The sequence below is a fragment of the Acanthamoeba castellanii genome (genome assembly GCF_000313135.1).
Source record: "Acanthamoeba castellanii str. Neff unplaced genomic scaffold scf7180000084594, whole genome shotgun sequence".
NCBI lineage: Eukaryota > Discosea > Longamoebia > Acanthamoebidae > Acanthamoeba > Acanthamoeba castellanii.
This window is the reverse complement of record NW_004457584.1, coordinates 468,929-481,875: the sequence shown is the minus strand read 5'-3', so window position 1 is coordinate 481,875 and position 12,947 is coordinate 468,929. Positions and strand designations below refer to the sequence as shown.

General features: G+C 58.0%; 8 protein-coding genes across 8 annotated transcripts; 5 read left to right on the top strand and 3 right to left on the bottom strand.

Annotated features, from left to right (window-relative positions):
• Positions 1–654: 654 nt before the first annotated feature.
• Positions 655–1,800, top strand: ACA1_054400 (uncharacterized protein; the record flags this gene model as incomplete). The annotated part of the gene is made up of 1 exon (XM_004344047.1): positions 655–1,800. One exon carries the CDS (start codon positions 655–657, stop codon positions 1,798–1,800), a length of 1,146 nt encoding a protein of 381 aa, XP_004344097.1.
• A 379-nt stretch (positions 1,801–2,179) lies between these two features.
• On the bottom strand, positions 2,180–3,263 carry ACA1_054390 (DOMON domain containing protein; the record flags this gene model as incomplete). The annotated part of the gene is given in 7 exon segments (XM_004344046.1): positions 2,180–2,408; positions 2,492–2,567; positions 2,629–2,747; positions 2,766–2,781; positions 2,862–2,940; positions 3,013–3,119; positions 3,191–3,263. The coding sequence occupies 7 exon segments, from the start codon at positions 3,261–3,263 to the stop codon at positions 2,180–2,182; spliced, it is 699 nt and encodes a 232-aa protein (XP_004344096.1).
• Positions 3,264–3,585: 322 nt separating this feature from the next.
• On the top strand, positions 3,586–5,897 carry ACA1_054380 (Histone-lysine N-methyltransferase; the record flags this gene model as incomplete). The annotated part of the gene is made up of 7 exons (XM_004344045.1): positions 3,586–3,914; positions 4,007–4,198; positions 4,293–4,630; positions 4,767–4,906; positions 4,997–5,170; positions 5,347–5,484; positions 5,562–5,897. The coding sequence occupies 7 exons, from the start codon at positions 3,586–3,588 to the stop codon at positions 5,895–5,897; spliced, it is 1,647 nt and encodes a 548-aa protein (XP_004344095.1).
• Positions 5,898–6,231: 334 nt separating this feature from the next.
• On the top strand, positions 6,232–7,291 carry ACA1_054370 (prolyl 4hydroxylase, alpha subunit; the record flags this gene model as incomplete). The annotated part of the gene is made up of 5 exons (XM_004344044.1): positions 6,232–6,366; positions 6,453–6,576; positions 6,665–6,808; positions 6,895–7,098; positions 7,203–7,291. The coding sequence occupies 5 exons, from the start codon at positions 6,232–6,234 to the stop codon at positions 7,289–7,291; spliced, it is 696 nt and encodes a 231-aa protein (XP_004344094.1).
• A 76-nt stretch (positions 7,292–7,367) lies between these two features.
• Positions 7,368–9,315, bottom strand: ACA1_054360 (mannose6-phosphate isomerase, class I; the record flags this gene model as incomplete). The annotated part of the gene is made up of 6 exons (XM_004344043.1): positions 7,368–7,697; positions 7,796–7,879; positions 7,978–8,044; positions 8,171–8,493; positions 8,594–8,704; positions 8,857–9,315. 6 exons carry the CDS (start codon positions 9,313–9,315, stop codon positions 7,368–7,370), a joined length of 1,374 nt encoding a protein of 457 aa, XP_004344093.1.
• A 193-nt stretch (positions 9,316–9,508) lies between these two features.
• On the top strand, positions 9,509–9,835 carry ACA1_054350 (uncharacterized protein; the record flags this gene model as incomplete). The annotated part of the gene is made up of 2 exons (XM_004344042.1): positions 9,509–9,638; positions 9,708–9,835. 2 exons carry the CDS (start codon positions 9,509–9,511, stop codon positions 9,833–9,835), a joined length of 258 nt encoding a protein of 85 aa, XP_004344092.1.
• A 381-nt stretch (positions 9,836–10,216) lies between these two features.
• ACA1_054340 (Eukaryotic initiation factor 4A, putative) lies at positions 10,217–11,455 on the bottom strand (the record flags this gene model as incomplete). The annotated part of the gene is made up of 1 exon (XM_004344041.1): positions 10,217–11,455. One exon carries the CDS (start codon positions 11,453–11,455, stop codon positions 10,217–10,219), a length of 1,239 nt encoding a protein of 412 aa, XP_004344091.1.
• A 530-nt stretch (positions 11,456–11,985) lies between these two features.
• ACA1_054330 (hbxip, putative) lies at positions 11,986–12,575 on the top strand (the record flags this gene model as incomplete). Its single annotated transcript, XM_004344040.1, has 4 exons — positions 11,986–12,038; positions 12,140–12,201; positions 12,255–12,372; positions 12,518–12,575. 4 exons carry the CDS (start codon positions 11,986–11,988, stop codon positions 12,573–12,575), a joined length of 291 nt encoding a protein of 96 aa, XP_004344090.1.
• Between the last annotated feature and the right edge of the window lie 372 nt (positions 12,576–12,947).

The following is a 12,947-nucleotide window of genomic DNA, read 5'->3' as shown; positions in this document are numbered from 1 at the left end:
CCCCTGGGGCGCCCGCGGCAGTTGGTCGCCCTGCGCAACAGCGTCTTAGTTCGGCATCGAAGCTGGGGTGCGAAACCGCCAACCGCAAAACGGCCCACGACCACGACCCCTGACAAACCTGCGATCGTGTCATCGTTTCTTCTTTCTTATCATCCGTAGTGCACCACACGCACTCACTAGCAGCACGCCCTTTGCGCTTCCTACTTTCTGACCATCCAAGATCTTGCGCCACCTGCTCCGCACGTCAGCGCACTCGAGTGCATCTTCCCCTCCAGAGTCTTGACCCACTAGGGCCATAAGCCACAACAACTACATTGATGAAAAGGAACCTGGACCAAGATGAGGAATGCTACATGGCCCGGGCAGGCTTGCCGGCCTGGGCCCAGCTGGACGCCTCACCGGGCTCGACCCACACTACCACTACATCGACCACCACGTCAACGGCTACCGCACAACCCCACCAACTCGAGTTCCACCAGAGCGGCCACATCATCGCTTGGTGCGTTCAGTCAGTTCTGTTTGGCATCCAAACGTTGTTGGGAACACTTATGTTTCGTGCCCATAATAACAACGTTGTTACGCCAACACACACACCACACACACACACACATATACAGGCTGAGGGACAGCTTCGAGGCGGCTGGGAAAACGTCGATGACCAAGGAGGAGATCTTTGCGGACTACCTCCGCATGTGCGAGAACGACCACAAGGCGCCCCTCATGGCGTCGATGTTCGGTAAGCTCGTACACCGCGCCTTCCCCGGCCTACGCAGCTCGCGCCTGGGCGCCCGCGGTCAATCCAAGCACTGCTACAAGTGCCTTCGCCGACGGTCGCCTACCACAACCACAGCCAACCCGCCACCCTCATCAAGATCCACCGCCACAGCGACGAGTCGGCCCCGGTCGGCCACCTATCCGACCAGCTCGACCGCGCCGACATCATCGGTGGGTCACTCGCTGAGCTCCACCATACTGGCGACGGTGGCCCATCGCAGGAGCCGTGACAAGGAGGAGGCGCCCGAGAAGAAGCCCGCGGAGCCGCGTCGGGACCAGTTATCAACTTCTTCGCCGTGGCCGGCGACCACTTGCACCACTAACTCGTCGACCCCGCCTACGTCGCCCACGTCGAGCTACTACCTCGGCAGCCTCGGTTCCACGTCGTCTCCACGGACCACCTGTGGGTCATCGCCTCCTCGGCTCGTCGACGTCAATTGGCGCCCACAGATCCAGCCGACGGGGCCGGTCAAGAGCGAGGGAAGCTCTCCTCTGCTCCACTACGCGGCCCAGACGAACGCTTCGTTTGTCCACCCGCTCGGCTTCGCTAACCACCAGTCAGCCTGCGAACATTCCGCGCATTCCTCATCTTCTGCACTGGCCGACGTCGGCGTCGGTCAGCATGCGGACCAGCTGACTCGTATGGACCCACCGGCCTACATCAGTCCGCTCGAGGTGGACTACTTCCAGCTCTCCGACCTCTCCGACTTCTGCCCCTCTCCCACCTTGACCACGCCCACCTCCGTGGCGCCTTCGACCACCACCCCAACATCAACAACTTCCGCATCGTCGTGGTCTTCGGGCGTCGACGACATCGAGAGATTCCGCTCATTCCTGACGGGCTTGGCCCATGGCGACATCGGCCTCCCGGGCGAGGACTACCGCAACTTCGGCGCAAGCACCTCCCCCGACCTCCTTTTCCGCCAATACAGGCGGCTCGACTCCGCTGGCTCAAGCCCTGTTGCGACCCACATGTGGCTCCATCCGGGGTTGTCCCTCGACACCTCCCACCACGGCGTAATGTAAGATAATTTGTACAAAAGGAGAGCTCACGTGAGCTGGCAGTACTTTTTCCCCCAACTGATGTGTGCCAATCTTAACCCTGGCTTGAGGGGGGGGGGGATTTGTGAGCTCGAATCTCATTTTCCACCGATCCGCCAGTTACCAGTTGGGTCCAGAAATTGATAGTTTTCCCCTTTTTGGGTGCAACCCTGGACTCTTTTTTGGTAACTCACGTACATTTCTTGCATGATGCGGGGTATCTGCGACCGACCATATGCCACGTTGTTGGAGGGGCAGACACCAGGTACTTTTTAGAAGATTTATTCGTTTGTACACGGCCTGGACGGCCTTTGAACCGAATGTACCAGGCCCATAGTGCGGCGGTGGCGGGGGAAGAGCGGCTCTAGGAGAGGAGCGGCTGCGACTCCTGAGTTTCCACGCGGGCGTCGCGTTGGACAACGTGATCCTGCTTGATGATACGACCGCGATCGCCCCACACCTGGGACTCCACTTCGGGCTCCATGATGAGCTCCTCGCGCACCACTCTGAGGTCGGTATAGGTGGCGATGTCCAGGAAGAGCGAGAAGAGCACCACACAGGCCGTGTAGGCGCCGAAGATGACCTTGTAGTACCTGTGGCGAGAAAGAATGATTATTCATTGTTGTGCTTACAAAAAAAAATAAAAAAATATTTAAAAAGAATAGCGATTGAATACCAGGGCAGGACCATCACCCACAAGCCGGTGAAGATGGTGGTGTACGCCAGGATGAGGGTGAGCCAGTTCAACGCCCCTGTGGCATGAACGTGTGAGTAAATAAAACAATAAATAAATAAATAAATAAATCATGGTACAGTGGATTCTGTCGGGGAAGGCAGGGATGCGCTGGCCCTCGACCTTGCGCTTGAAGTAGGTGCATAGGCCGAGGATGGTCTGGACCACGAGGAATCCCACTGTCACGTAGCCCACATACCTGTGCACCAGCACCCACGTGTCGCTGGGTCCGCCTGCAGCGACCATCGATCGCCATCAGTACCACTATGCGCTCCTCTGGACGAAGGAGAAGAAGCAGAAGAAGAAGCAATACCCTTGCTCTCGGGCAGGACGCCGCCCATGAAGCGGATGGCCACTACAGTGCCGGACAGCACGAACGCCAAACCGACCGCCTGAGTGCATGACACACAGGGATCAGCATCTTGCGCTACACGCACACATATGGCAGGAATGACTGTGCGAACCTGTGCAAGAAGGTGTAGGCCCCACCACCAGGCGCGGTAGCGGAGGTAGCGCGACACGAAGACGCCGAACGTGAGGAGGCCCGCGAAGCCCACGGTAGTCAGTATCGCTACACAAGTGTTGAGATGTCAGCAGCCACCTTAAAAAGACTCTCGTGGTTGCGTTGTGACGTAAGGGTACCGTGAAGGTCACATCGCTCGCAGTGGAGGAAGACGTTGACGTAGTCTGGCGCGTCTTCGCAGTAGGGTGCCATGGCTCTTGATTGATTTGTGTATTTTTGTGCAACTGAATGCAGCTGTGCCGGCTCCTGAGATCAAGAGACCGCTCGCGAGTCCGACATGTCAATGGCGCTGAGGGCTTCCAGGGAGGCTTCGCCGCAGGTTCGTCCGCCAGCACACCAGCTCGCGCTGTCCTGCAGCCCACTCCACCCTCGGAATTTCTTTCGTTTAGGGCGAAACTCAAACGAAACTTTGCAACATATTTGAAAGTGAATTCAAAAAAATGTAATTTGTGGTGGGACCGAGCTAAATCCAACAGTTCGCTATTTCATCGTATCTGGTCCGATCTATCACGAGATGAGCAACCAAAAGAATCGCGGTGGGAAGAACAAGAGGCATGCGGATGAGGTGAAGATTTCGTCTTCCTCCGCGTCGCGCCCTGCCGCGATTGAAAATGGAGATGGGAGCGGGATTGTGGATGAATTGATGAATTTCAAGCGGCAGCTGGAGACCGACCTGGTCAAGACCATCATGTGCGAGAAGACGCCGGCCAAGGGCACCGTCGTCATCGCCAAGAAGGACATTCCGGCTGGGACGACCATCCTCGCGGAGCCGGCCATTGCCTGGCAGCCGCTCGAGGATCGCATCATGTCCGTGTGCCATCATTGCATGACCGAAGTGCCTAGGTACTCTCTCCCCACCATTTCATCTTCTCATGGCGATTTATGCTCTCTACACAAATTTAATTAATTCTCATTCCTCCACACCTGCTACACAGATGGGCGGTCGGTTGTGGTGAAGGCGCGGGCGGCTGCTCGGGCCTGGGCTACTGCTCGCCCAAGTGCCGGGAGGCCAGCGAGGCGCTGCACCGCGTCGAACACAAGGTTTTCCTGCAGGCCCGCGACATCGCCAACCGGACCAAGGCGGACATCACCCTCATCAAGCTCGCCACCCGCATCATCGCCCTACGGTACTGTACCACCACCACCACATCATCGTCTGCGTGCTTTGCATTCCTCGCGTAGCGGCCTGTAGCCAACCCAACCCAACTCAATACACCACAGGTCGCTGAGCGAGGGCCACCGAGTGCAGTTCGAGCGGGGCGTCATGGCCATGATGGGCCACGAGGACGAGTGCCCGCAGCAGTGGGTGGACAGCATCACCGAGACCGCGAAGCTGGTGATGCCGCTGCTCCCCAAGCCGGCCCGCCTGTCGGCCCGCGAGTTCGTCAAGGTGTGCGCGCGCATCAACACCAACTCGCACCGACAGCACCACATGTTCGTGCCCCAGCGCATCCTGGGCGTGGGGCTCTACCCGCTGGCCTCGCTCATCAACCACAGCTGCCAGCCCAACTGCGGATTCTACAACCGCGGACCCACGCTCTACATCCGCACCCTCTGCGGTACCGACAACACACCACACGACACACGACGCACGACACACGACGCACGACACACGACACACGACACACACACAACACAGGCCTCATCGCTCAACCACATTTGTGTGGCGTGCGTGATGTTGGGTGGTGCACACAGACGTGAAGGAGGGCGAGGAGCTGTGCTATTCGTACATCGACCTGTACCAGAGCAGGAGCAAGAGGAAGGCCGAGCTGCTCGAGACCAAGCACTTCGACTGCCTCTGCAACCGCTGCTCGCCCCCCATCACCGACTCTGTTGTACGCGCCTAGCCTAGCTCTTACTCTTATTTATTAGTTTATTTTTATTTTTATTGTAATATTTATTTGTTTGTTATTTATTTTGTGTAGGATCGGTACCTGAGCGGATTCCAGTGCCCCAACAAGGCCAAGACGTCGTGCGACGGGCTGCTGGTGCTGCCCGACGGCGAGGGCCTCGCGTCGGAGAAGCCGGTCAGCTGCACTGCCGGGTGCGGCGAAACCAAAACCGCCGGCGACCTCCTCAAGGCCCAGAAGCGAGCCGAGGTGCGTGCCATTGCCGTGTTGCGTGTTTACTCTGTGTGTGTGTGTGTGTGTGTGTCTAGTGTGTGTGTGTGTGTGTGTGTCTAGTGCGTGTGTGTCTAGTGCGTGTGTGTCTAGTGCGTGTCGCGTCGCGCGTGCCCACGTGGCTAAGAGGTTGGAATGCGGCGCGCATCGCACAGATCATGCTCACGGCGAGCCAGTCGCTGTACTACGACCAGAAGCGAACGAGCGATTCCAAGACGATGCTGGACAAGCTCCTCACTGGCGGCTACTCCCCCGACGTCCAGCTCCACCCCTACCACCCCACCGTCTTCCAGGTGCGTCTCTTGCCCTCTACCTTCTGCTCACCTCCCTTTCCCCTCTGACACGACACGACCAACGACACGACACACAGGCTCACGTAGATTCGATCAATGTGAGCGACGCGCTGGGCTACACACACATGTCGATCGACCACTGCGAGGCGGTGTTGCGCTGCGCCGAGGCCGTGCTGCCGATGAACCACCTGGAGACGTCCAACTACTACTATTACCAGGGCATGCTCTACAGCGAGCAGCTGGCCAAGCGACAAGGCGCCGGCGGCGACGCGGTGGCGCCGGCGGGCGACGCAGCCGACGACACGAGGCGGGCGAAGGAGGCCTTCGGCAAGTGCCACACCATGCGGTCGGTGTGGTTCGGCGCCGACCACCAGTGTGCCATCAAACCCCTCGAGAAGATGAACGCCCTCTAAATGCAGAAGTGGGTTCGACCACCATTCACCCTTGATGACGGTTCACACAACTTGTATTTGGGATGCCTTCACACTCACAACACCCAACACTATTCGCGCTATGACTCGAATGCCAGAAATCAGCTCGCGTGGCCCAATGGAAAGGCGTCCGCCTCCTAAGCGGAAGATTGTGGGTTCGATCCCCACCGTGAGCGAGCTTGATCATTTTTTTGCCCCGCCAGTCGCAAAAAAAAACAAATTGGCTGCAGCTTTTTAATTCACTGCGACTGACTGCAGCGGTGAAGGGAAGGAGTTGGATGAAAGGTTTTGCGCCCTTTGCAGGAAAGCACTAAAGATGGAGGCAGAACTGGAGAAGCTTATCACAGTCGGTGGACGGGAGAGTGGCATCAACGTCTTCAACTCCACCAACCCGATCACCTACACCTCCCAACCGCGCACCCCCATACGCAAGGTCGCCACACCAATTGAGGTTGCCCCCCCCCACTGCACCACCCTACATTGCAGAGCCAATCGCCATTTTGTCCGGCTGTTCACTGAACAACTACTACCACCCAGGGCGCGTTTCTGCTGTACGACGTGCTGACGCCCGAGGAGTGCCAGCAGTTCATCGACCTCACCGAGAAGATGGGCTACGAGGAGGCCATGGTCGACACCCATGATGGCATGGTCAAGATGCCAGGTAAGAGCACACGCGACACACGCCGCACACGCACGACCGCACACGCAGCACGCACGCATCATTTAATGCAATTGGTCAATCGGCACAGAGCGGCGCAACAACGAGCGGGTGCTGTGGCGCGCGACGGCGGACGTGTGGGAGCCCATCTGGGAGCGCGTGGCGCCCCACATCCCCAACGCCATCAACATGTGCGACACCTACTGCCTCAACGAACGCCTCCGCTTCTATCGATGTACCACACCTGTGGCGTGTGCGTGTGCGTGTGCGGCGTGTGCGTGTCCGATGTGGGAGTGAATGGCCAAGAGCACGCACGTGCAGATGACAAGGAGGAGATGTTCGGGGCACACTACGACCAATGCTACATGCTGGAGCCGTGGGACCGGTCACTGCTCACCTTCATCGTCTACCTCACCGACGACTTCGAAGGCGGCGGCACCATGTTCTACCCCAAGCTCTTCGAGGTGCGGCCGGTCAAGGGCATGGCCTGCATCTTCTTCCACGGCGAACACGAACGCAGCCCTGGTGCTACACCACACGGCACGACCAACGACGCACATTCCGTTTGGACCTCACTGTGTCGCGTGTCGTGCCGTGTTGCATGTCGTGCTGTGTTGTGGGACCGACAGAACACGAGGGGATGGTGGTGACCAAGGGGCGCAAGTACGTGCTACGCTCGGACGTCATGTACCGGGCGCTGAATACCGAAAAGTTCTAGGCGCTCAACACAACAATTTTAAAATTGAAGAACGAAAGCGACAGTCTTAAAAGAACGAAAAGCGACACACCACGGCTCACAGGGCGGAGGATACGTCGGGCGTGGCCGAGGCGCTGCTTCGTCGAAGAGTCTCAGCGCGCTCGCAGTTGACGTTGGCCTTGAAGAGGGTGAGATGGCCGGCAACGCAGAGGCCGTGGCCCGCGGGGAGGCCGTAGACCTGGCCCTTGGCCACGCGGAGCTGCTGCTTGTCGGCGTTCTCCGCGGAGAAGACGTCGACCGTTCCCTCGCCGTCGTAGACCAGAACCAGCCCAAACGAGTCGCAGGGTGGCAGGACCGCCGCACCGTCACCGTCACTGCCGAGGCTCACCGACGACACCACAAACTCCTCCACGGGCGGACTGTACACCTGCCGACAGCACACAACACGCGACACACACACACACGACACACGTATGAGAGGCTGGCAGCGGGCGGTGATGGTGAGATGTCATGAGGGCACAGTACTCTGACGCCATCACGGACGGTGGGATGGACCCAGTCGGGCTCGCCGCACTTGTAGGTGAGCATCTCCACCAAGGTGTCCACATCCTGTGTCGCACCGAGTGAGACATCGTGTATCGTGTCGTGCCGTGCCGTGCCGTGTGCTATGATGGTCATCTCGTGTGGTGCGTGTCGTGTGTGCATACCTTGAATTTGGGGGTGAGGCCTGCCCGCACAGTGTTGTCCGATGAGGCCATGCACTCGACCATGTCACTGCACACGACGTTACGCGGAGCTCGTGTGAGTCAAAGCGACCGAGTGTGTCTTGTGCGTGCCTTGTGTGTTGTGTGGTGTGTGTATGTGTGTGTGTGTGGTGTGTGTGTGTGTGTGTTGTGTTACCCATTGATGTAGGCGTGTGGCACGTTGGGACCCAGGAAGACGGCCTGCCCGGGCACGAGGTGGAGGTGGTTGAGGAAGTAGGCCACGAAGCAGCCCACGTCCCCGGGGAACTGCTCGCTGAGCCGCACCACGAGGGCTTCCGTCTTCTGCACCACGTCATCTTCACTGCCTGGACCCTGACTGAGCCGAGTCTGGAGCTCGGTGAGGCCCTGGGCGATCTTGGCGGGGTCAGCGCGCATGAGGCGGTCGAAGAGCGGCTTCACCACCTCCTTGTCGCTCTTCTTGCCGTACTCGTGCTCGGCGAGGAATTGGTCGACGTGCTCCTGTGCGTGCGCGCGTGGGCAGAGCGAGTGAGAATAACAATAAACCATATACAACATAAACGATTCACACGCACACGCACACGCACACGCACACACGAACCTGGCCAACGACGCGAGCGAACTCGGGGGCGTGGCGGAAGAGGAGCGCCATCTGGGCCACAGTGCGGAATCCGCAGAGAACCTCGCACGGCGTCACAGCCAAAGCCATTTCCTGCACACGACACGCAGCGCACACCGCACACCGCACACCGCACACCGCACACCGCACACCGCACACCGCACACGCACACACGCACCACAGAACGCGCACCCCATGAATCAATGCGGGGAGGCACAGGTGGTGAAGAGAAGGGCTGAGCGCACGGGCTTGTGGTTGTCGTCGGGGTAGTGCTGCGGCTTGGTGTCGCGCAGGATGCGCCCCAGGCTGCGGTCGGGGTGAGCCTGGATGGAGAGGGCCTGGCTGATGCTCAGCACCTTGAAGAGGAAGGGCAGCTGACGTCCCTCGTCCTTCTTCCCCTTCGACTCTTCGACGGGCCACCGCTGCTGCACGACCGAGCCGAGCGCCTCTGGATGGAGCTGCAACCAAGTAGCGAGGGTCGACTGAGCCTCGTCGGCCTGGCCAAGCTTGGCGAGGTGCGAGGGGCAGTTGGGGTGGGTGCCCATCCAGAACTCGGCGTAGGGCTGATCTTCTTTGATGATGGAGGGATTTCCTCCATTTCCATCATCCGCTCGGCTGGCGGCGCACAAGAGCTGGGCCACAACACTCTCGCTACCCTTCTTGCCCCACGCGTACTGTTGGCTCTTGCAATCGAGTCTAATCATTTCAATTCCTCAATCGAATGTAGCTTGTGCAGCTTCAATTGTGTTGTGCTTTTCTTCACTGGGCCTCGACGAGCACCAACTTGAAGGAAACCCTCTCACGATCGACGTCCCGACACCAGCGGCAACCACACGGAAAAGTACTTTTTCTTTTCAGGCCCCTTTTCTTTCGTCGTTTTCGTGTCAGCAGATCAAGATGAACGCCAATCGCTACACGCCGAGATTTGTGGATGTGTTCTGCAGAGGCTGTTCTTCGTTCTTGTTCAAGTACCGCAAAAGCTCGGACGGCCCGGTTATGAAATGCTTCATCGACAAGATACAGAAGAGTGCGTCCACCGTTGCATTTTCGCGGTAATCATGAGATGCGATGAAATCTGAGTCGATCCCCTTTGCAGGCCCTGCCTTGACGGAGCCTGTTTGCCCACAGTGCAAGACTGAATTTGGGCAGGTAAGATTCATCAACGGCGCGCCGGCGTGGAAGATGATCGCTCAAGCGATTACGTGGAAAAGGAAGGACAATTGAGACGCTGCACAAACCTTGTACATACGAGATGAGCGAACAGTTTAGAGTACTCTTCGGCCGAACACAACCCACCGCCCGGGCGACAATAAGGGAAGAGAGGCCGCACAGAGATTGATTTTGAATATTTCGATTTTTATATTTGATTTTTGGTTTCCTTCCGAACTAGTAATGCGTTACAAAGCTCAGCCATTGAAGAAACCACGCTGCCCGTAGCTCGCAAGAGACCCACCCTCGCCGCCCGCTGAGCACGGACGATGGTCGTCGAAGATGATGATTGAGAGGCCGCCGAAATCGAGAAGATCGAGAGATTACCGGAGAGTCATCACCGTCGGTCGCATCGTCCGCGCGTGGCGAGAAGACGAAGGCCGAGGCTGGAGGAGCTTACAGGTAGGAGGCCACGTCGACGGGCATGGGCTCGATGACGGTGTCGTAGTACCTCTCGAGATCGCGGAGATCCTTGAGATCGTCCTGGGTGACAAAATTGAGGGCGAGACCCTTGCGGCCGAAACGGCCCGAGCGACCGATCCTGTGAAGGTAGTTCTCCTTGCTGCGGGGGAGGTCGTAGTTGATGACGACGGAGACCTGCTGGACGTCGATACCGCGGGCGAGCAGATCGGTGGTGATGAGAACTCGGCTCGAGCCGGTCCTGAACTCCTCCATGATCTTCTTCCTCTCGCTGGGGTCGACGGAACCGTGGGTGGCCGAGACGGTGAAGTTGTCCCTGGTCATCCTCTCGGTGAGCCAGTCGACCTTCCTCCTGGCGTTACAGAAGATGACGGCCTGTGTGATGTTGATGTCGTTGTAGAGATCGCAGAGCGTCTCGTACTTCCACTGCTCGCGCTCGCAGTTGACGTAGAACTGGTTGATACCCTGGAGGGTGAGCTCCTCCTGCTTGACGAGGATGTTGACGGGGTTGTTCATGAAGCGCTTGGTGATGTCGAGGCACTCGGGGGGCAGGGTGGCCGAGAAGATGCCGACCTGCACGCTGTGAGGCAGCGTCTTGAAGATGTCCCTGATGATTTCCTCGAAACCCTTGGAGAGCATCTCGTCGGCCTCGTCGAGCACGAAGGTCCTGATCCTCTCGGCGATGAGCTCGCCGCGAGTGATCATGTCGAAGATGCGGCCGGGGGTACCGACCACGACGTGGACGCCATCGCGGAGAATGCGCCTGTCGTCATCGACGCGGGTGCCTCCGGTGAGGATGTGGGCCTTGATGTTCATGTGGGCGCCCAGAGCCTGGATGACGCGGTGGACCTGCTGGGCCAGCTCGCGGGTGGGCACGACGATCAGGGCCTGGGCGTCCTTGCCGGCCAGATCGATCTGCTGGAGGATACCGATGCCGAACGTGGCGGTCTTGCCGGTACCGGACTGGGCCTGGGCGATGATGTCCTTGCCCTGGGAGAGCGGCACGATCGCGCGCTGCTGGATGGCCGAGGGCTTCTCGAAACCGTAGGCGTAGATGCCGCGGAGGAGCTCATCCCTGAGGCCCATGCTGTCGAAGTCGCCGATGGGCTCGACATCGGATTCGACGGTCTCGTAGGTAGCGGTGTAGCCAGCACCGGAGCGCTCACCACCCTCGGCAGCCTTGTCGAATTGCTCGCTGAGTTTAGCCTGATCCATGTTGATGATTGAACTGTTGATTGTTGTTGTTGACGTTGTTGGTGAATGGTAGCGAAGGTCAGTTGACGTCTTTTATACCTCCACCCATCCAATGGTCCAATTTCTCGGGAAGATCGTCGGAACGCAGGAAAATTGGGAAGAAGGGAAGAAATGAGGAAAAATCTGGTGCGTCGCTACTCGAATCGAGATCTCAGCGAAGGCAACACAGAAAAGAGAGCGAAGAGCAACTAGGAACGAGAGAACACACTCGATCTTACAAACGAGCACTACATGCAAGACGAAAGAGAGAGATCCCGAGCGAGTAGAGAGTACCACGCACCTTTTTGTACGCTTCGCTGTAGACGGTCGGAAACAAAGAGCACCTCCGGCACCAGCCCCTTTGGCTTTGATTCACGGACTTACGTGTGAAGAAATAAGCAGGAACACAGGAATGCCACGCATGCAAGTGTTACAGCTTTCCTGCGCGTTTTGGGCAAGGGGAAGTTTTTCTTTTGGTTTTTCGGCCTGCAATCAAAAATAATTGAACCAACATGGCCAGTAATGGATTCTTGGACGGCTCTTTCGAGAAGGCGATGACCAACTTGTACGACGCCTCCAATCTTAAGATTGAGCAACAAAGTACACCAACATACATTTTTCTAATGCTCCTCCCATTTTGTGTAATCGGCATAACGATTACTCAAGGCTGCACGAAAGTGGAGTTGTCGGCGTGAGCAGCACCGATCAGAATGGCCTTTGCGTTAGCGGTACTTGCCTTCCTCCAACCCCTCTGATCTTCCTTCTGACCCGCTCGCTGCAGCCAAGGGCAGCGCCAACGCTTCTGCATCCGGCTACATCCGATCTCTGGCCAACCGCGCCAGGGAGCTTGCCCCTAGCGACTCTGAGAAGCCCACCATCTGCATTGAGACCGAGTCGACGTACGTGAAGACGCCTTCTTACTCTTTCTCCTCTCTGCGTTGTCTTCTCTTTTCCTCAGCGTGTCTCCTCACGCACCCTGCACTCTCCGCCTTCTCTTTTCTGAGCACCAGCCTTCGATACTCATTGCCTTCGCTCATTGTACAGAAACATCTTCATCCGCGACGAGGACAACCTGACGGTGGCCGTCTATCGCATTCCCTGAGCCCAGGGCGCTGCCGCTTTCTTTGCGTTTCCTCAGAATGAATGCCCACGCTTGTCGCACGCACGCACACTCTCTTCCCACATCTTTTCGTCCACGCTTCTCACAACCTCTTCTCTTGCCGTAGCCGCATCATCCCGCGTGTGAAGCTAATGCTCGTCGCCGTCGCCGTCGTGTGCGTGTCGTGGTGTGCTGTCTTGCTTGTTGGTTCGTAAAAGAAAACAACTTTTCCGTGCGTGTGCGGCCCCGGAAATTTCGTGGAGGGGACTTTCGAGACGAGAAAAATTTTGGGACAGAAGAGGCCTGTCTGGCGGGCGCGGTACAAGCCGAGCGGCAGAGATTCGATTTCCTTTGTTCTTTTTCTTCTCTACTTTC